The sequence below is a fragment of the Schistocerca piceifrons genome, chromosome 2 (genome assembly GCF_021461385.2).
Source record: "Schistocerca piceifrons isolate TAMUIC-IGC-003096 chromosome 2, iqSchPice1.1, whole genome shotgun sequence".
Classification (NCBI taxonomy): domain Eukaryota; kingdom Metazoa; phylum Arthropoda; class Insecta; order Orthoptera; family Acrididae; genus Schistocerca; species Schistocerca piceifrons.
Genome location: NC_060139.1, coordinates 859,981,470 through 859,999,220, shown reverse-complemented (window position 1 = coordinate 859,999,220; position 17,751 = coordinate 859,981,470). Strand labels below are relative to the sequence as shown.

General features: G+C 38.4%; 1 protein-coding gene across 1 annotated transcript in view; it reads left to right on the top strand.

The window, feature by feature from the left end:
- The window catches only part of LOC124775938 (NFX1-type zinc finger-containing protein 1-like), a 346,822-nt gene that overhangs the window by 102,237 nt on the left and 226,834 nt on the right, over window positions 1–17,751 (top strand). The window contains exon 8 of the mRNA XM_047250783.1: window positions 9,569–9,587. Within this exon, the coding sequence (XP_047106739.1) occupies window positions 9,569–9,587 (19 nt within the window). The remainder of the gene's footprint in view (window positions 1–9,568; window positions 9,588–17,751) is intronic.

Below are 17,751 nucleotides of genomic sequence, written 5' to 3'. Positions count from 1 at the left end.
AAGCATGCCAAATTCAAAAGAACGCAAAATCCCCAAGACTGGCTAAGTTTCACGGAAGCTCGAAATTTAGTGCAGACGTCAATGCAAGATGCTTTTAATAGTTTCCACAATGTAACATCGTCTCAAAATATGGTAGAAAACCCAAAGAGATTCTGGTTGTACACCTGTGGCAAAAAACAGTCTATACCGTCACTGCGCGATGGCGATAGAAATGTTACCGATGATGTTGCCAATAAAGCGGAATTGCTGAATACAGTTTTCTGTAATTCCTTCACGAAAGAAGACGAAGTAAATAATCCAGAATTCGAAACCAGAACAGCTGTTAGCATGAGTGACATTAAAGTAAATATCTTAGGTGTTGTGAAACAACTCAAATCACTTAAGAAAGGCAAGTCTTCTGGTCCAGATCGTTTACCAATCAGGTTCCTCTCAGAGTATGCAGACACAATAGCACCTTTCTTAGCAATCTCATACAACCCCTCACTTGTCGAAAGGTCTGTTCCTAAAGACTGGAAAGTAGCACAGGTCACATCAGTATTCAAGAAGGGAAATAGGAGTAACCCATTGAATTACAGACCCATATGACTGACCTCAATTTGCAATAGGATTTTGGAGCATATACTGTACTCGAACATTATGAATCACCTTGAAGAAAATTACTTATTGATACATAACCAACATGGATTCAGAAAATATTGTTCCTGTGCAACACAGCTCTTTATTCCCATGAAGTAATGAGTGCTGTCAGCAAGGGATCTCAGATCGATTCCATATTCCTAGATTTCCAGAATGCTTTTGATACCGTTCCTCACAAGCGACTGTTAATCAAATTGCTTACATATGGAGTGTCGTCTCAGTTGTGTGACTGGATTCGTGATTTCCTCTCAGAGAGATCACAGTTCATAGTGATAGATGGAAATCATCGAGTAGAACAGAAGTGATATCTGGCGTTTCGCAAGATAGTGTCATAGACACTCTGCTGTTCCTGATTTATGTAAATGATCTAGGGGATAATCTGAGAAGCCCCCTTCGATTGTTTGCTGTCTAGTAAAATCATCTGACAATCAATTCCAATTACAAAATGATCTAGAGAGAATTTCTGTATGGTGCAAAAAGTGGCAATTAGCACTAAACATAGAACCCACATGGGTACTAAAAGAAATATGATAAATTTTGGGTATACGATAAATAGCACAAATCTAAGGGCTGTCAATTCGACTAAATACCTTGGAATTACAATTACGAGCAACTAAAATTGGTTAGACCACATGTATAATATCGTGGGGAAGACGAAACAAAGACTGTGATTTGTTGACAGAATACTTAGAAGATCCGTCAAACCCACTAAAAAAACAGCCTGCATTACACTTGTCCGTCCTCTGCTGGAATATTACTGCACGGTATGGGATCCTTACCAGGTAGGATTGATGGAGGACATTGAAAAAGTGCAAAGAAGGGTATAGAAGTAGTATGAAAATGGTTCGATGAACCCTCTGCCAGGCACTTAAGTGTGAATTGCAGAGTAACCATGTAGATGTAGATGTTCATGCACCGTATTAAATTATACGCATGTATGATCCATATCATATTTTTGGCAACTCTGGATATCAAAAACAAGTGGAGGTCATGCAGCAATTGCATGTTACTAAAGCCAATGAAAATTACTGAGAAAAGTTATTAAAAAAACCGAGGAACATGCACAGTATGTCGAACTCAGTAATTCTGACAACAAACTTGAGTCTGTATGAAAGGTAGTGAAATTAGAGACAGGACAATGGGCTGCATAACAGGATAACATCACCATTGACTTGAATGGGAGGGCTATAAATGATCACAGATAGTAGGTATGCTTAATAATCATTTCATAAATGTAGCAGAAAAAATTAAAGACAAGCAGTTCAAGAGAACTATCAGAGTGGTATGTTGGACAGACAACTTACATAAAATCATGTATGTCTCACATACTTCTCCTTCTGAAATCAAGAAAATTATAAATTTTCCCAAAAATAAATGCTCATCTGGATTTGATGGTCTTTCCAACAGAGTACTAGAGATTTGTTCCTATATAATAACTGATGTCTTTTCTGAAATAAGTCACACATCACTGACTTTAGGTACACTACCGCTCATTAATTTCAATACACCCACTAAATGACATTTAGTTCTCTGTAGTTTAGGTCTAATACTTTGGGTACAGTTGAGGAAGCAAAGGAATAGTACAAAAGTTGTACACATCATGATTTTTGTTTGTAGTCATCGAGATACAACAGTATCCAACAAACAATTTTGTGTACGTTAACATTATGTACCTATCTGATATTTTTGTTTACCTATTTGCCAACGGATACCACATTAGGTGCGCCTCTGTTGTTCCCTGCAGTGATGTGATGTCTGCAGCGAATGGCAGGCATTGCTACAATACATAACATGTGGTTCCTGCACGTCAGTTCCTTTGTGACACTGAAGTGTGCACATTGTTAGTATGGCTCCACGAGTGGAGATAGCCATAGAAAAACGTGCTGCAATTGTAGCACTTAGCCAAGCGGGTTTATCTATTCGCCAAATTGCTAAACAGTGTAGAGTGTCTACAGGGGGAGCGGAATACACCCTTCACCACCAGAAGATAACAGGTAACAATAAGGACATACCATGACCAGGACGACCTCATAAAACAACTAAAAGTGTTCATAAATATATCAGAATTACCAGTAAGAGAAACAGATTCGAAACAGCGCCACAAATTCGTGCAGAATTGGTAGAAATGAACACGGCAACAATATTTGTTGCAGCAGTAAAGAGGAGACTGACTGAAGCTGTCTTGAAAGGATGTGTCACGGCAACAAAACCCCCTTTAAGGTCCATAAATAAACAGAGGAGACTTGAACGGGCTAGAATACATTGTAATTGGACATAGGAAGAGTGGAAAAAGGTGTTATTCATCAATGAATCGAAGTTTGAGATTTTTGGAACCAGAAGGGGAATGTTCCTCGGTTTTTTTAATAACTTTTCTCAGTAATTTTCATTGGCTTTAGTAACATGCAATTGCTGCATGACCTCCACTTGTTTTTGATATCCAGAGTTGCCAAACATATGATATGGATCATACATGCGTATAATTTAATACGGTGCATGAACATCTACATCTACATGGTTACTCTGCAATTCACACTTAAGTGCCTGGCAGAGGGTTCATCGAACCATTTTCATACTACTTCTATACCCTTCTTTGCACTTTTTCAATGTCCTCCATCAATCCTACCTGGTAAGGATCCCATACCGTGCAGTAATATTCCAGCAGAGGACGGACAAGTGTAATGTAGGCTGTTTTTTTAGTGGGTTTGACGGATCTTCTAAGTATTCTGCCAACAAATCACAGTCTTTGTTTCGTCTTCCCCACGATATTATACATGTGGTCTAACCAATTTTAGTTGCTCGTAATTGTAATTCCAAGGTATTTAGTCGAATTGACAGCCCTTAGATTTGTGCTATTTATCGTATACCCAAAATTTATCATATTTCTTTTAGTACCCATGTGGGTTCTATGTTTAGTGCTAATTGCCACTTTTTGCACCATACAGAAATTCTCTCTAGATCATTTTGTAATTGGAATTGATTGTCAGATGATTTTACTAGACAGCAAACAATCGAAGGGGGCTTCTCAGATTATCCCCTAGATCATTTACATAAATCAGGAACAGCAGAGTGTCTATGACACTATCTTGCGAAACGCCAGATATCACTTCTGTTCTACTCGATGATTTCCATCTATCACTATGAACTGTGATCTCTCTGAGAGGAAATCACGAATCCAGTCACACAACTGAGACGACACTCCATATGTAAGCAATTTGATTAATAGTCGCTTGTGAGGAACGGTATCAAAAGCATTCTGGAAATCTAGGAATATGGAATCGATCTGAGATCCCTTGCTGACAGCACTCATTACTTCATGGGAATAAAGAGCTGTGTTGCACAGGAACAATATTTTCTGAATCTATGTTGGTTATGTATCAATAAGTAATTTTCTTCAAGGTGATTCATAATGTTCGAGTACAGTATATGCTCCAAAATCCTATTGCAAATTGAGGTCAGTCATATGGGTCTGTAATTCAATGGGTTACTCCTATTTCCCTTCTTGAATACTGATGTGACCTGTGCTACTTTCCAGTCTTTAGGAACAGACCTTTCGACAAGTGAGGGGTTGTATGAGATTGCTAGGAAAGGTGCTATTGTGTCTGCATACTCTGAGAGGAACCTGATTGGTAAACGATCTGGACCAGAAGACTTGCCTTTCTTAAGTGATTTGAGTTGTTTCACAACACCTAAGATATTTACTTTAATGTCACTCATGCTAACAGCTGTTCTGGTTTCGAATTCTGGATTATTTACTTCGTCTTCTTTCGTGAAAGAATTACAGAAAACTGTATTTAGCAATTCCGCTTTATTGGCAACATCATCGGTAACATTTCTATCGCCATCGCGCAGTGACGGTATAGACTGTTTTTTGCCACAGGTGTACAACCAGAATCTCTTTGGGTTTTCTACCATATTTTGAGACGATGTTACATTGTGGAAACTATTAAAAGCATCTTGCATTGACGTCTGCACTAAATTTCGAGCTTTTTGATCACTGTTCCAAAAATGTTTATTAAAATTGATACTAATGTGTCTACCTTCGCTTTGAAGCTCCTAAACCAGCCATAATGCTGCTTTTTATCCGTTTTAAAGGAGCTACTCTCCATTTTAAGCACTGTGCCATTATGTGCACTGTGCCATTATGTGTATAAACTTGCATTCAAAACTATGGCAAACTTAATGTATTGTCATTCATTTGAAGAGAGCACACAGTTTCCACTTCCTCTGCAGTACATAATGACCAAGTGCACCATTTACCACAAGCCTTCACTGCCCAGGCAGCAAGCGAGCATGAGTGCTCATGCTCTCTGAGCCACCTCCTGAATAGACCTGCTGTAGAGTAAATTTGCATGTGTGTTTATTCTGTAGTGTATAAATAGGTTTAAAAACTAGCAAGTGACTCATCTTGAGAATGGCTGAAAGGTTGTTAGCTGAAATATTGTACAATTAATTTAAAATATCCCGGGCCAAAAAATGATGGAATACACTGTGACTTCTTTATTGGTTAGGGAGGAAGCTCAGTGAGGCCCAATCAAGTCAGCACAGTGTTTTAGTACGATAGTTGAAATGCCACCATAACCAGAAGAGTAATTGCTTACAATTCTTGAGTCTAAGGCAATGGTTCCCTACCAGTTACGGATTTCTGTAGTTGTATATATAAGTTTGGATGTAGCTGTATTGCATTGATGTACTGGTGGATATTGTGTGGTATGACTCCTGTAGTTGATAGTATAATTGGTATAATGTCAACTTTATCCTCATGCCACATGTCCTTGACTTCCTGAGCCAGCTGGATGTATTTTTCAATTTTTTCTCCTGTTTTCTTTTGTATATTTGTTGTATTGGGTATGGATATTTCGATTAGTTGCGTTAATTTCTTCTTTTTATTGGTGAGTATGATGTCAGGTTTGTTATGTGGTGTTGTTTTATCTGTTATAACGGTTCTGTTCCAGTATAATTTGTATTCATCATTCTCCAGTACATTTTGTGATGCATACTTGTATGTGGGAACGTGTTGTTTTATAAGTTTATCTTGTAAGGCAAGCTGTTGATGTATTATTTTTGCTACATTGCCATGTTTTCAGGGGTATTCTGTATTTGCTAGTATTGTACATCCGCTTGTGATGTGATCTACTGTTTCTATTTGTTGTTTGCAAAGTCTGCATTTATCTGTTGTGGTATTGGGATCTTTAATAATTTGCTTGCTGTAATATCTGGTGTTTATTGTTTGATCCTGTATTGCAATCATGAATCCTTCCGTCTCACTGTATATATTGCCTTTTCTTAGCCTTGTGTTGGATGCGTCTTGATCGATGTGTGGCTGTGTTAGATGATACGGGTGCTTGCCATGTAGTGTTTTCTTTTTCCAATTACTTTCTTCGTATCTGTTGATGTTATGTGATCTAAGGGGTTGTAGAAGTGGTTACGAAATTGCAGTGGTGTAGCCGATGTATTTATATGAGTGATTGCTTTGTTTATTTTGCTAGTTTCTGCTCGTTCTATAAAGATTTTCTTAAATTGTCTCCCTGTCCATAATGTAGGTTTTTTATGTCGATAAATCCCCTTCCTTCTTCCTTTCTGCTTAATGGGAATCTTTCTGTTGCTGAATGTAAGTGATGTATTCTATATTTGTGGCATTGTGATCGTGTAAGTGTATTGAGTGCTTCTAGGTCTGTGTTACTCCATTTCACTACTCCAAATGAGTAGGTCAGTATTGGTATAGCATAAGTATTTATAGCTTTTGTCTTGTTTCTTGCTGTCAATTCTGTTTTCAGTATTTTTGTTAGTTTTTTTCTATATTTTTCATTTAGTTCTTCTTTAATATTTGTATTATCTATTCCTATTTTTTGTCTGTATCCTACATATTTATAGGCATCTGTTTTTTCCATCACTTCTATGCAGTCGCTGTGGTTATCCAATATGTAATCTTCTTGTTTAGTGTGTTTTCCCTTGACTATGCTATTTTTCTTACATTTGTCTGTTCCAAAAGCCATATTTATATCATTGCTGAATACTTCTGTTACCTTTAGTAATTGGTTGAGTTGTTGATTTGTTGCTGCCAGTAGTTTTAGATCATCTATGTATAGCAAATGTGTGATTTTGTGTGGATATGTTCCAGTAATATTGTATCCATAATTTGTATTGTTTAGCATGTTGGATAGTGGGTTCAGAGCAAGGCAGAACCAGAAAGGACTTACTGAGTCTCCTTGGTATATTCCACGCTTAATCTGTATTGGCTGTGATGTGATATTATTTGAATTTGTTTGGATATTAAGTGTGGTTTTCCAATTTTTCATTACTATTTTTAGGAACTGTATAAATTTAGGATCTACTTTGTATATTTCCAATATTTGTAGTAACCATGAGTGGAGTACACTATCAAAAGCTTTTTGGTAATCAGTGTATGCGTAGTGTAGCGACCTTTGTTTAGTTTTAGCTTGATATGTCACCTCTGCATCTATTATCAGTTGCTCTTTACATCCTCGTGCTCCTTTGCAACAGCCTTTTTGTTCTTCATTTATAATTTTGTTCTGTGTTGTATGTGTCATTAATTTCTGTGTAATGACTGAAGTTAATATTTTGTGTATTGTTGGTAGGCATGTTATGGGGCGATATTTAGCTGGGTTTGCTGTGTGTGCTTGATCTTTAGGTTTCAGATAAGTTATTCCATGTGTAAGTGTATCAGGGAATGTGTGTGGGTCTGCAATGTAACTGTTAAATAATTTAGTTAGATGTGAATGTGTTGAGGTGAACTTCTTTAGCCGGAAATTAGCTATTTTATCTTTTCTAGGGGCTTTGCAATTGTGAGTAGAATTGATTGCTTGGGTGACTTCATGTTGCAAAATTATCACTTCAGGCATTTGTAGTATCATCTTGTATGTGTCTGTTTCTGCTTGTATCCACTGTGCATGCCTGTTATGTTGTACCGGGTTTGACCATATGTTGCTCCAGAAGTGTTCCATGTCTGTTATGTTTGGTGGATTGTCTACTTTAATGTGTGTGTTATCTATTGTCTGGTAAAATTTCTTTTGGTTTGTGTTGAATGTTTGGTTTTGTTTCCTTCTATTTTCACTTTTTTTGTATCTTCTAAGTCGTTTGGCCAATGCTTGTAATTTCTGCTTCTTTTCATCTGATTGCTCTATCGCTTCTTGTTGTGAGATTTTACCTAACCTTTTTCATTTCTTGTCCGATATTTCATTTCTTATAAATTGTGTTAGTTGTCCAATGTCTTTTCTCAGTTTTTCTATTCTGATCTGTAGCCTGTGTTGCCATGCTGGTTTTGTGGGTTTCTTCTGTGTGTTGGTTGGTTCTGATCTCTGCATAGTGTGTATATTTAGTGTAGCGAGTGCTCCTATATAAACCAGTAGTTGTAACTCTTCCATAGTTGTGTTGTCATTTATTTTGTTGTGTATGATTGTGTTGATAGATTGTTTTGTTGTATCGTGGGTTATTTGGCAGTCTATGCAAGAATGGTCTAATGTCTGTATTTGTGTCTTTGTATTCTATATATGTCAGCTGAAATTTTTCTTCTATATCTAACATGTGTGTCACTTCGTGTTCTATTTGTGCTTGTTCTGGTGGCCGTCTTAAGATTTCGTTTTCCTCTGATTGTTTAATTGATGCGTGTTGTTCTTTGTTTGTTTGCTCTGGGATGTTTGAGTCCATTACTGTATTTTCTTCTTCTTCTGATTGCACATTATTTCGTTCTAGTATTTGTTGTTTGATGTTTTCTAATTTTGACTGGGGTGTCCTGTTATTTTTTATTATTACACGGATCTGATCAGCTAATCGTTGTTCTGTTGAAAATTTTAATTCTGAGTATCTGGTAATAAATGTTGTGTATACTTGTGATCTGTATTCCTAGGTTTGTTGCTTGGTAACAACAGAACATGAGGTGTTGATTAACTTCATCTGACCATCTCATCCTCTGTCTTTGTTTTCCTTCTAGGGTGGTTGCAGGAAGCATATCCTGCAAAACACCTCTATTTGGATTTAAATCATTTTCCAGTTGGCTAGCAGTGTCGTTACCATTGTGGGCGGGCATTGTTATCATTATTATTATTATTATTATTATTAGTGCCAGTGGCCATACGCAAAGCATTTGCAGCCTAAAGTCTTTCAGTTTCTGCTGGTCCAGAATGAAGGGATCCAACAACAAATGATTTACAAACAGCGAGTGCAATGTAACCATTTTAACTTGACTGATTTTAAGTGTGGGTGCTGGACATGAATGAAGTGGGTGTCCCTAGAGAAAGGAGTGGTGTGTAGGAAGCGTGTTTTGCAACAAGTGTCTACCCTTAATGTGGATAGTTGGTTTTCTTTTCCTAGAAGGAACTGCAGGTTACACTCATGATGCAGTAAGAATTACTTCCATCATTCTATAAAAAAGATTTTGGAAATAAGCAGTACTATTTGACTCATTAGTTCATGATTTATGAAGAGTAAATAACATTTATCTTCTGTAATTTTAAAAATAAATGTGTTCAAACAAAATTCTATGTCATTATAAAATTTTGTTAGGCAAAAATATCAATTATGGTGGGTGAGGGGGGTACTAACTAATATCTGACTACATGCAGAGGTGATGGTCTTAGAAAGGTTGGGAATCATTGGTCTGAGTAAATCTAATGGATCTTCTTTCAGTAATCCTTTTGTTATCGCTCTGTTTTTAACTACCGTTAAGAAAAATTCACTGAGTAGTGGGTAATGATTTCAATTTAGCATCACCTCTCACTACTGCTGCCATCTAGGACTTTCAGTGCAGTTTTCCTTACTTACCGTATTTACTCGAATCTAAGCCGCACTTTTTTTCCTGTTTTTGTAATCCAAAAAACTGCCTGCGGCTTAGAATCGAGTGCAAAGCAAGCGGAAGTTCTGAAAAATGTTAGCAGGTGCCGCCACAACTAACTTCTGCCGTCGAATATATATGTAGCGTTACACAGGCATGCTTTGTAGATGCAAAGATAAATACTGGCGCCAAAACCTCTGCGTCAATAAATAAATTTTAAAAAAAGGTGGAAGACGAGCTTTTTTTCTCCGGCCCGAGTTTCGACCATTTTCATACATTATCCAACGAAGTAAATACAAATTCCGTATTGTTCATCTTCGAATGTAGCAGAATTTCAATGTACTACGAAAATACGACTGGCAAGACTGTTTGGGATGTTTGTCAATATGGCCAACTCTACGTTCTGAATTTTTTCCTACCTGTGAGAAGAGATGGTTGCTAATAGGAACCTGATGAAATGTGAATCACATGCACTATTCTCTTCACCATAAGAATAATACGAATATAAACATTTTGCCATGTATTCTTTCGTGTTTGCTGCTATCTCATTTAAATCCTGTCTTCCTAATAAACTACGAAACTAGAGCAAGACAACAGCAAACGCGGAAGAATATACGTATCGTGTCATGTTTATATTCGTATTATTTTTATGCCTAATAGTGACAGTCAGAAATTAAACACGGCAACTGACTAGATTTTTAAATCTAAGATGACTAATTTATGTGCAGAATTTGATGTACTAAAGAAGCGGCCACAAAGATTTTCAAACGGAGAAAAAATTTCGCCCAACTCTCGTTCAGAACATGTTCTATCATACGCAGTCTATTATTTGGTTCTTGTTGATCATTATCAAAGAAAGCAGCAGTGTAAGTAACAACAAATAGCAGTCTCTTGCCATTGTTTCGCTAATGAGACGATTCCTCTCTCTTTTTTTTTAATTGTAAGCGGCGGTAGCGCGCACAAAAGCAAGCCATGCCGCGAGCGGCAACAGGCCGTAAACACGCACTATCAGAATGCTACAAACAGTGCATGACACAGTACAGTAATGCATTTTCAGCTTAGAGTGGCGTAAACACCTATAACAAAGAAAACAGCACTTATCAGATCAAAGCAAAATAAGCAATCGATTCAAACCAGACGAAGCGTGTGAAAAAGGAAGGGTACCCGTATAAATACTGACGGAGCGCCTGACGCATAGCAATGGCTACCTGGTAAAGCTTAACTGCTAAGCTTACGACTCGAACCAAACTACTGTAGCTGTATCGTCATTCATTCGACCTAAATTGTGACTCATATTACAATGGACCAACTTTGTTTCGATTTGGAGGTGCGGCCTAAAACTTTTCTCTCCCCTTGAATTTTGAGTCTCAAATTTCAGGTGCGGCTGAGATTCAGGAATTTTTTTTTTTCCTTTGTTTCGAGTCTCATTTTTCAGGTGCGGCTTAGATTCGAGTAAATACAGTAGTTTATTTGTTTCACGCTTCATTGTTTTGCTCTGTTCTTGAAATTTTGAGTTTTTTGTGTATGTTGTATGGTCTCTGCCACCCCTTCCCCCCCCCCCCCCCCCTCCCCCTCTTTTGTACATGGTGAAGATTCATGAAATACTGCTTGCAGTGCACCTTCAAATCTTGACTAGAACTAGTACTTTTTGTTAAATAAAGCTGCCTTTTCCTGCTGGCACATGAGACTTTGATCCTGAATCTTATCCACATATTTTTTCACATCCTTTGCAAATCTAGATTTGTAGTGCTATAAAAATATCTTTTAAGGAAAAAATTAAATTTATCATCTGACATATGTCTATGGTAAACATCTTACCTTTGCTCATCCTGTAAATTCTCCCTGAATAATGTTACTGTATCAGCATCTGTGATTGTGTGAAATCGTACTTTTCCCCTTTTTAGAAAAATCCAATTGTTGGGGATACTTAATTGCTACTATTTGACTGTCAGGATTAGATAAAGTGTTTCACAACGATATGAAATTGAGGAATAAATTCAGAGTTCCTTTTGCAGTATGTTCTTTCATTCTTATTGGGAATGTTACTGTGTGAAACAAACAATAGCTAGACATCAGTAACTTTATTAGTGCTGTTAACAGTACTGTCCGAGATGAGAACAGTAGTGAAATCTCCATGTAGATATTTGTTTATGTGCATGTTGTAGCTATCAGCTAACATATGTTCCACTTCATTAAGCGCCCCATTCACTTTTGGCAGCTAGTATTGTGTAATCAACAAGCTGTAATGTGCAAATTTTCTGTCCTTGACAAACACCTCCTCGTTGCTTCTTCAATATACAAGTATGAAAATGAGCAATGCTGCCATACATCTTTCCTGATTTTGGCATTGTATATGATTCCACCAATGCTAATTTCTCATGTGTACTGTGTAAAGAGAGTGAATTAGTCAATACCACAATGCCTAAGAATAAAAACACTTTTTGTGTCATTAAATGTTATCTCGAAATCTGCCCAGACTGCGAGCTAGTGCACAACCCTCTAATAAGGCAGTTGCCTACACAATAATTAGTAATGAAATAAGTGTTCGGTAGTGATCTGATGCAAATGTGCTGTTTAATGCTCTGAGTGGGTCATTACTGTGCCGTAACACTTGTATGATGCACCAGAGTGATATAATGAAAGTTTATTTTATTATTGTTTAATTAAACAGTGGTTTAGCTCATGTAATGTACAGTGATCAGCTAGAACATTATGACCACTTTCCAAACAGCCTGTATGTCCACTTGTGGCACTGATAACAGCAGCAAAAAGTTGTGGCGTTAAAGCAATGAGGCCTTGTTAGGTAGCTGGAGGGCGTTGGCACTACGTCTGCACACACAAGTCAATAAGTCACCTAATGGCTCCAAATTCCAGGTGGGGGAGGGGGTATGAGCTCTGATACCAGTTTCAATCACATCTCGGGTGCTTTGGTTCAAGTTCACATCTGCCAAGTTGGGGGGCCAGCATATTGGTCGGAACTCGCCACAGTGTTCCTTGAACCATTTTGTCACTCTCCTGGCCTTGAGATACGGTGCATTGTCTTTTTGAAAAGTGCTACTGCCATTGGGAAATATGATCATCATGAAGGGGTTTACGTGGTCAGCAACCAGTGTACAATATTACTTGACCATCATGGTGCTTTGCATGAGCTCCACTGGACCCATGGATGCCCATGTGAATGTTACCCAGAGCATAATGGAGCCACCGCCAACTTGTCTCCGGCCACTGTACAGGGTCAAGAAGCTGGAAGATGACAGATTCATACTCTCCAATCAGCATGATGAAGAAGGTATCAGCAGACCATGCAACTCTCTGTCATTGCACCAGGGTCCAGTGCCAGTGGTCACATGCCTATTTCAATCGTAGTTGCCGATGTCATGGTGTTAACATTGGCATTTGCATGGGTCACTAGCTGTGGAGGCTCATAGGTGGGAGTGTTTGATGCACTGTGTGTTCAGACACACTTCTACACTGCCTAGCATTAAAGTCTGATGTTAGTTCCTCCACGTTTGCTGCCTGTCCTGTTTTACCAGTCTACCCAGCCTACAACATCTGGCATTTGTAATGAGTTATGTCCATCCAACCACATGATGTCTGGACATGGATTCGCTTTGGTTTCCCCATATGTTGAAGACACTCACCACAGCACTACTCAAACACCTGACAAGTTGTGCAGTTTTCGAAATGCTCGTGCCAAGCCTCTGGCCCATCACCACCAGCCCACGGATAGATCACGTGGCTTTCCCATTCTCTACACATACATCACTCTCATTGATACTACATGCACCCACCGTGCATGTGTCTGACGAGTAGTGATTCATCACCAGGTGATGCTGCTATCACCTGGGCAGGTTTATACCAACAGTTTGTCGGTGGTCATAATGTTCGGGCTGATCAGTGTAAGTTTGTGTTATCATTGTTTAATCAAATTAAGATCAAACTGTGATTTTCCTCATACATTTTTACATTGGTAATGTAAAGACAGCTATCCTTTAAATGTGTATAAAGTATGCCTGCATGCCCACTCATGGTATAAAAATCTGCATGCTCTCTCAAGGATTAAATTCAGTCTTGGGTTCTACCGGACTGACCCTCTCCTATAAATATTTCCATAAGAGGACCTTTACACAAAGCAGTAATAATAATGCAAACAAGAAGAATGAGAAAGCTCCTTCTTATTCTGTAAGGTTGTCATTACTAAAGTACCTAGACTATACCGGCGAATTTCTTAGTTGGCAACGTATAAGGACTAAATTTTTCAGTTAATACAAATAAACAACTTTTCCCAATCTACAACAGATGTGATTGATCACATCTACGCAGTGGGAGTCTGTAAAGTGATGATTGATTGTGACAAAGGAAATTGCAGGAGAAACAATGAGGACAATAACAGAATACTTTAAAGAGCGTGAATGCCACACATGTAAAATCTGTGGTAGCAGAGCATTAAGAATGTGGCCAGGTTTTAGATGTTAATAACATAAGATTGCTAGCAAGTACCGTTTGTTAAAGGACAGTTTGACAATCTGTTTAAGTCTTGAGTAATGAGTGCAGTTTCAGATTATGGCTACAGGCTGCTGGTTTTATGGCTACCTGCCATCATGGGATCACCAGCCAATGTGTGCTAGAAATATTAAAAAAGTCAGCAAGCCACAGCACTGGTACAACAGCAAGTATATGAGGTGCTACCCAAATGTTCCTGGAATGTATATTTAGCTCGTGAAGTCTAGTTACTTAGACAGAACACCACCAGGTGGTAGCTTGTATATCCTTTGTCAGTCAGTGCCTCAAGCACCTTTGTGTCATTTTGTTATCTTTAGTTCCCCAGTGTTGTGTGTTGCATGTCATGTGAAATTGACAATGACAGGTATCTGGGAGCAAAGTGTGTGCAGAAACATGTAACATGTTGAAGCAAGCGTTTGAAGAAGATACCTTAGGTCACAATCAATGATAGGACTTGTTCAAACATTTTGAAGATGGCAGAACACTGTTTGATGATGATTGCCATTCAGGATGGCCATCAGCTCGCATTACTCCTGAAAACTGAGTGAGGTGGGGCAGTGGTTAGCACACTGGACTTGCATTTGGGAGGATGGCAGTTCAAACCCGCATCCGATCATCCTGATTTATGTTTTCTGTGATTTCCCTAAATCACATCAGGAAAATATTGTGATGGTTCCTTTAAAAGGGCACAGCCAACTTTCTTCCCCATTCTTCCTTAATCCGATCTGACTGCTGAACTCGCTATTTCATCCCCTCCCCCGAAATTAATCAACTAACCAGCTTTTGAAAATATTACTGCTAGTCAGAATCTAGGGAAAGCAGAAAGGTGGAGGGAGTATATAGAGGGTCTATACAAGGGCGATGTTCTTGAGGACAATATTATGGAAATGGAAGAGGATGTAGATGAAGAGGAAATGGGATATATGATACTGTGTGAAGATTTTGACAGAGCACTGAAAGTCCTAAGTCGAAACAAGGCCCCGGGAATAGACAACATTCCATTAGAACTACTGATACCCTTGGGAGAGCCAGCTCTGACAAAACTCTACCATCTAGTGAGCAAGATTTATACGAAAGGCAAAATACCCTCAGACTTCAAGAAGAATATAATTATTCCAATCCCAAAGAAAGCAGGTGTTGACAGATATGAAAATTACCAAACTATCAGTTTAATAAGGCGCAGCTGCAAAATACTAACACGAATTCCTTACAGACAAATGGAAAAACTGGTAGAAGCCCACCTCGGGGAAGATCAGTTTGGATTCCATAGAAATGGTGGAACACGTGAGGCAATACTGACCCTACAACTTATCTTAGAAAATAGATTAAGGAAAGGCAAACCTACATTTCTAGCATTTGTAGACTTAGAGAAAGATGTGGGGCATTACTTATTGAACCACCCTCGTACAATTACAAATCATAACTACAAAAATGAACATCTTTCTTAAATCTCCAAAGAGTTCTGTTTTCCTCCAAAGAATTGAGACCTAAATTGATCAGGATGAAAGTGAAAAGATGAACAACAATTGGTATTAAGGTCTCTTGCACCAAGAACAGTATGTTCCATTTCATTCAGAATACAAGCTGGTATAAACAACTGGAATCTACATTACCTCCCATATTGCAAAATCCTCCTGTCCATTATCATAACATGTAAACACATGCATTGAGCATAAAACAAAAGTAAAGTAGTACATATCTAGAGCATTATACAAAAAATTTGTTTAAGAAAAATTATGAATTGAAATCACCAGCCTTCAAATTTAGCAAAAACTACTTACAGTGGTGTGTGTGTGTGTGTGTGTGTGTGTGTGTGTGTGTGTGTGTGTGTTTACATTTCTTTAAAGGGTTACAAAGCTTTTAGGTCACTAAAAAGTAATTATCTTCTAGTAATGACTATTTCTAGTAGAGTATTAAAATCCTGTGTTGAATTTATTGGACAGCTACATCCAAACCCAGTTAAAATCAAAATATTTTTTTTCCTGTCTTAAAAAAAAAAAACAGACACACTGTGAACTCAGTGCCTGCTAAACTTAACCAAAATATTAAGTGTTACACTTGATGATTCCTTGACATCCAAGAAGCACTCTAATAAGACATGGCTGATCATGGGCACTGGTTATAACATCATAAGGAAGATAATGGTGCTATTACCCTATTACTCCATGAAAAAATTCACATGCAATTTCTGGCACAGGTCGTGACCAAGTGGTTGACATGGCACTAAATGAGGTGTGCAGGCTTATTACTGGGCTGATGGTCTTCTGAGTTTTCAGGTCGCATCATACCCTCTTCAAACTACTAGAATGCTCGACTTTTGACTACTCCGATGGGCTCTTTTTCAGGATTCTATTTGTCTCCCAGGTGGCTGAACATTGTAGAAAAACACTTGCCACCTCTCTCATAAAAAGCTGTTTTCCCATGCTTTTTAGGAGAAGTGGAGGTACTGGGTAAAATCCAAATACACTTTACTTGGATCTTTTCACACCACCTTCAAAGCAGCCCCTTGGGAATGTATAAATCACTCCCAGCAGTTTTTCATGAATTGAAAGCTCCCTATAATGAATGTTTCCTGGGAACTGGGTGAAATCTTTGGCCTTTTAACTTGACTGTCACTCTGGTGAATAAGAGAAAGCCACTCAATGCCTTGTGAGGTGAACAGCAGATGAGGAACCTTTTTTTTTCAGAAACTCCTGGATATCAAGAAAGTGTGTAACCCAACATTGTCATGATGGAGGAGCTGATCGTCTGGGCACCACTTTTCCAGATGTTTTCTTCTTCTGCTCTTCTTCACTTACCTCAGGACATCACAGTAGAACACTGCACTGATGGACTGATGAGGAGTGACAAGCTCCTTATGGACAATTTTTTCCATGTTGAATAAACAGTTTACTAGTCACTTGCCAGGCTTTCCAGGGACAGTGTGACAATGAAATCTTTTGTTTCTGATTGGTTTTGGGCTCATACCTATAAACCCAGCTATCAACACCAGTAATAACCTTCGAAAGAAAGTCTGTTTCACTTTCAAGTCTTGAAGTTCTCTACAGACTTGCACACGATGCTGTTTCTGTTCATTGCCGAGAATCTTCAGCATGTACTTTGCGGCAAACTATTGCTTGTGCAGTTCATTGGACAAAATCCTCTGACACATCCTGTAAGACAGCCCCATGATATTTGATATGTCCAGCATCAGATTCTGACTGTTGTGGTTGTGGTCTTCAGTCCGAAGACTGGTTTGATGCAGCTCTCCATGCTACTCTATCCTGTGCAGGCTTCATCATCTCGCAGTACTTACTGCAACCTACATCCTTCTGAATTTGTTTAGTGTATTCATCTCTCAGTCTCCCTCTACGATTTTTGCCCTCCACACTGCCCTCCAATACTAAATTGGTGATCCCTTGATGCCTCAGAATATGTCCTACCAAGCGATCCCTTCTAATAGTCAAGTTGTGCCACAAATTTCTCTTCTCCCCAATTCTATTCAATACCTCCTCATTAGTTATGTGATCTACCCATCTAATCTCCAGTATTCTAATGTAGCACCACATTTCGAAAGCTTCTATTCTCTTCTTGTCTAAACTATTTATTGTCCACGTTTCACTTCCATACATGGCTACGCTCCATACAAATACTTCCAGAAATGACTTCCTGACACTTAAATCTATACTCAATGTAAACAAATTTCTCTTCTTCAGAAATGCTTTCCTTGCCATTGCCAGTCTACATTTTATATCCTCTCTACTTCGACCCTCATCAGATACTTTGCTCCCCAAATAGCAAAACTCCTTTACTACTTTAAGTGTCTCATTTCCTAATCTAATTCC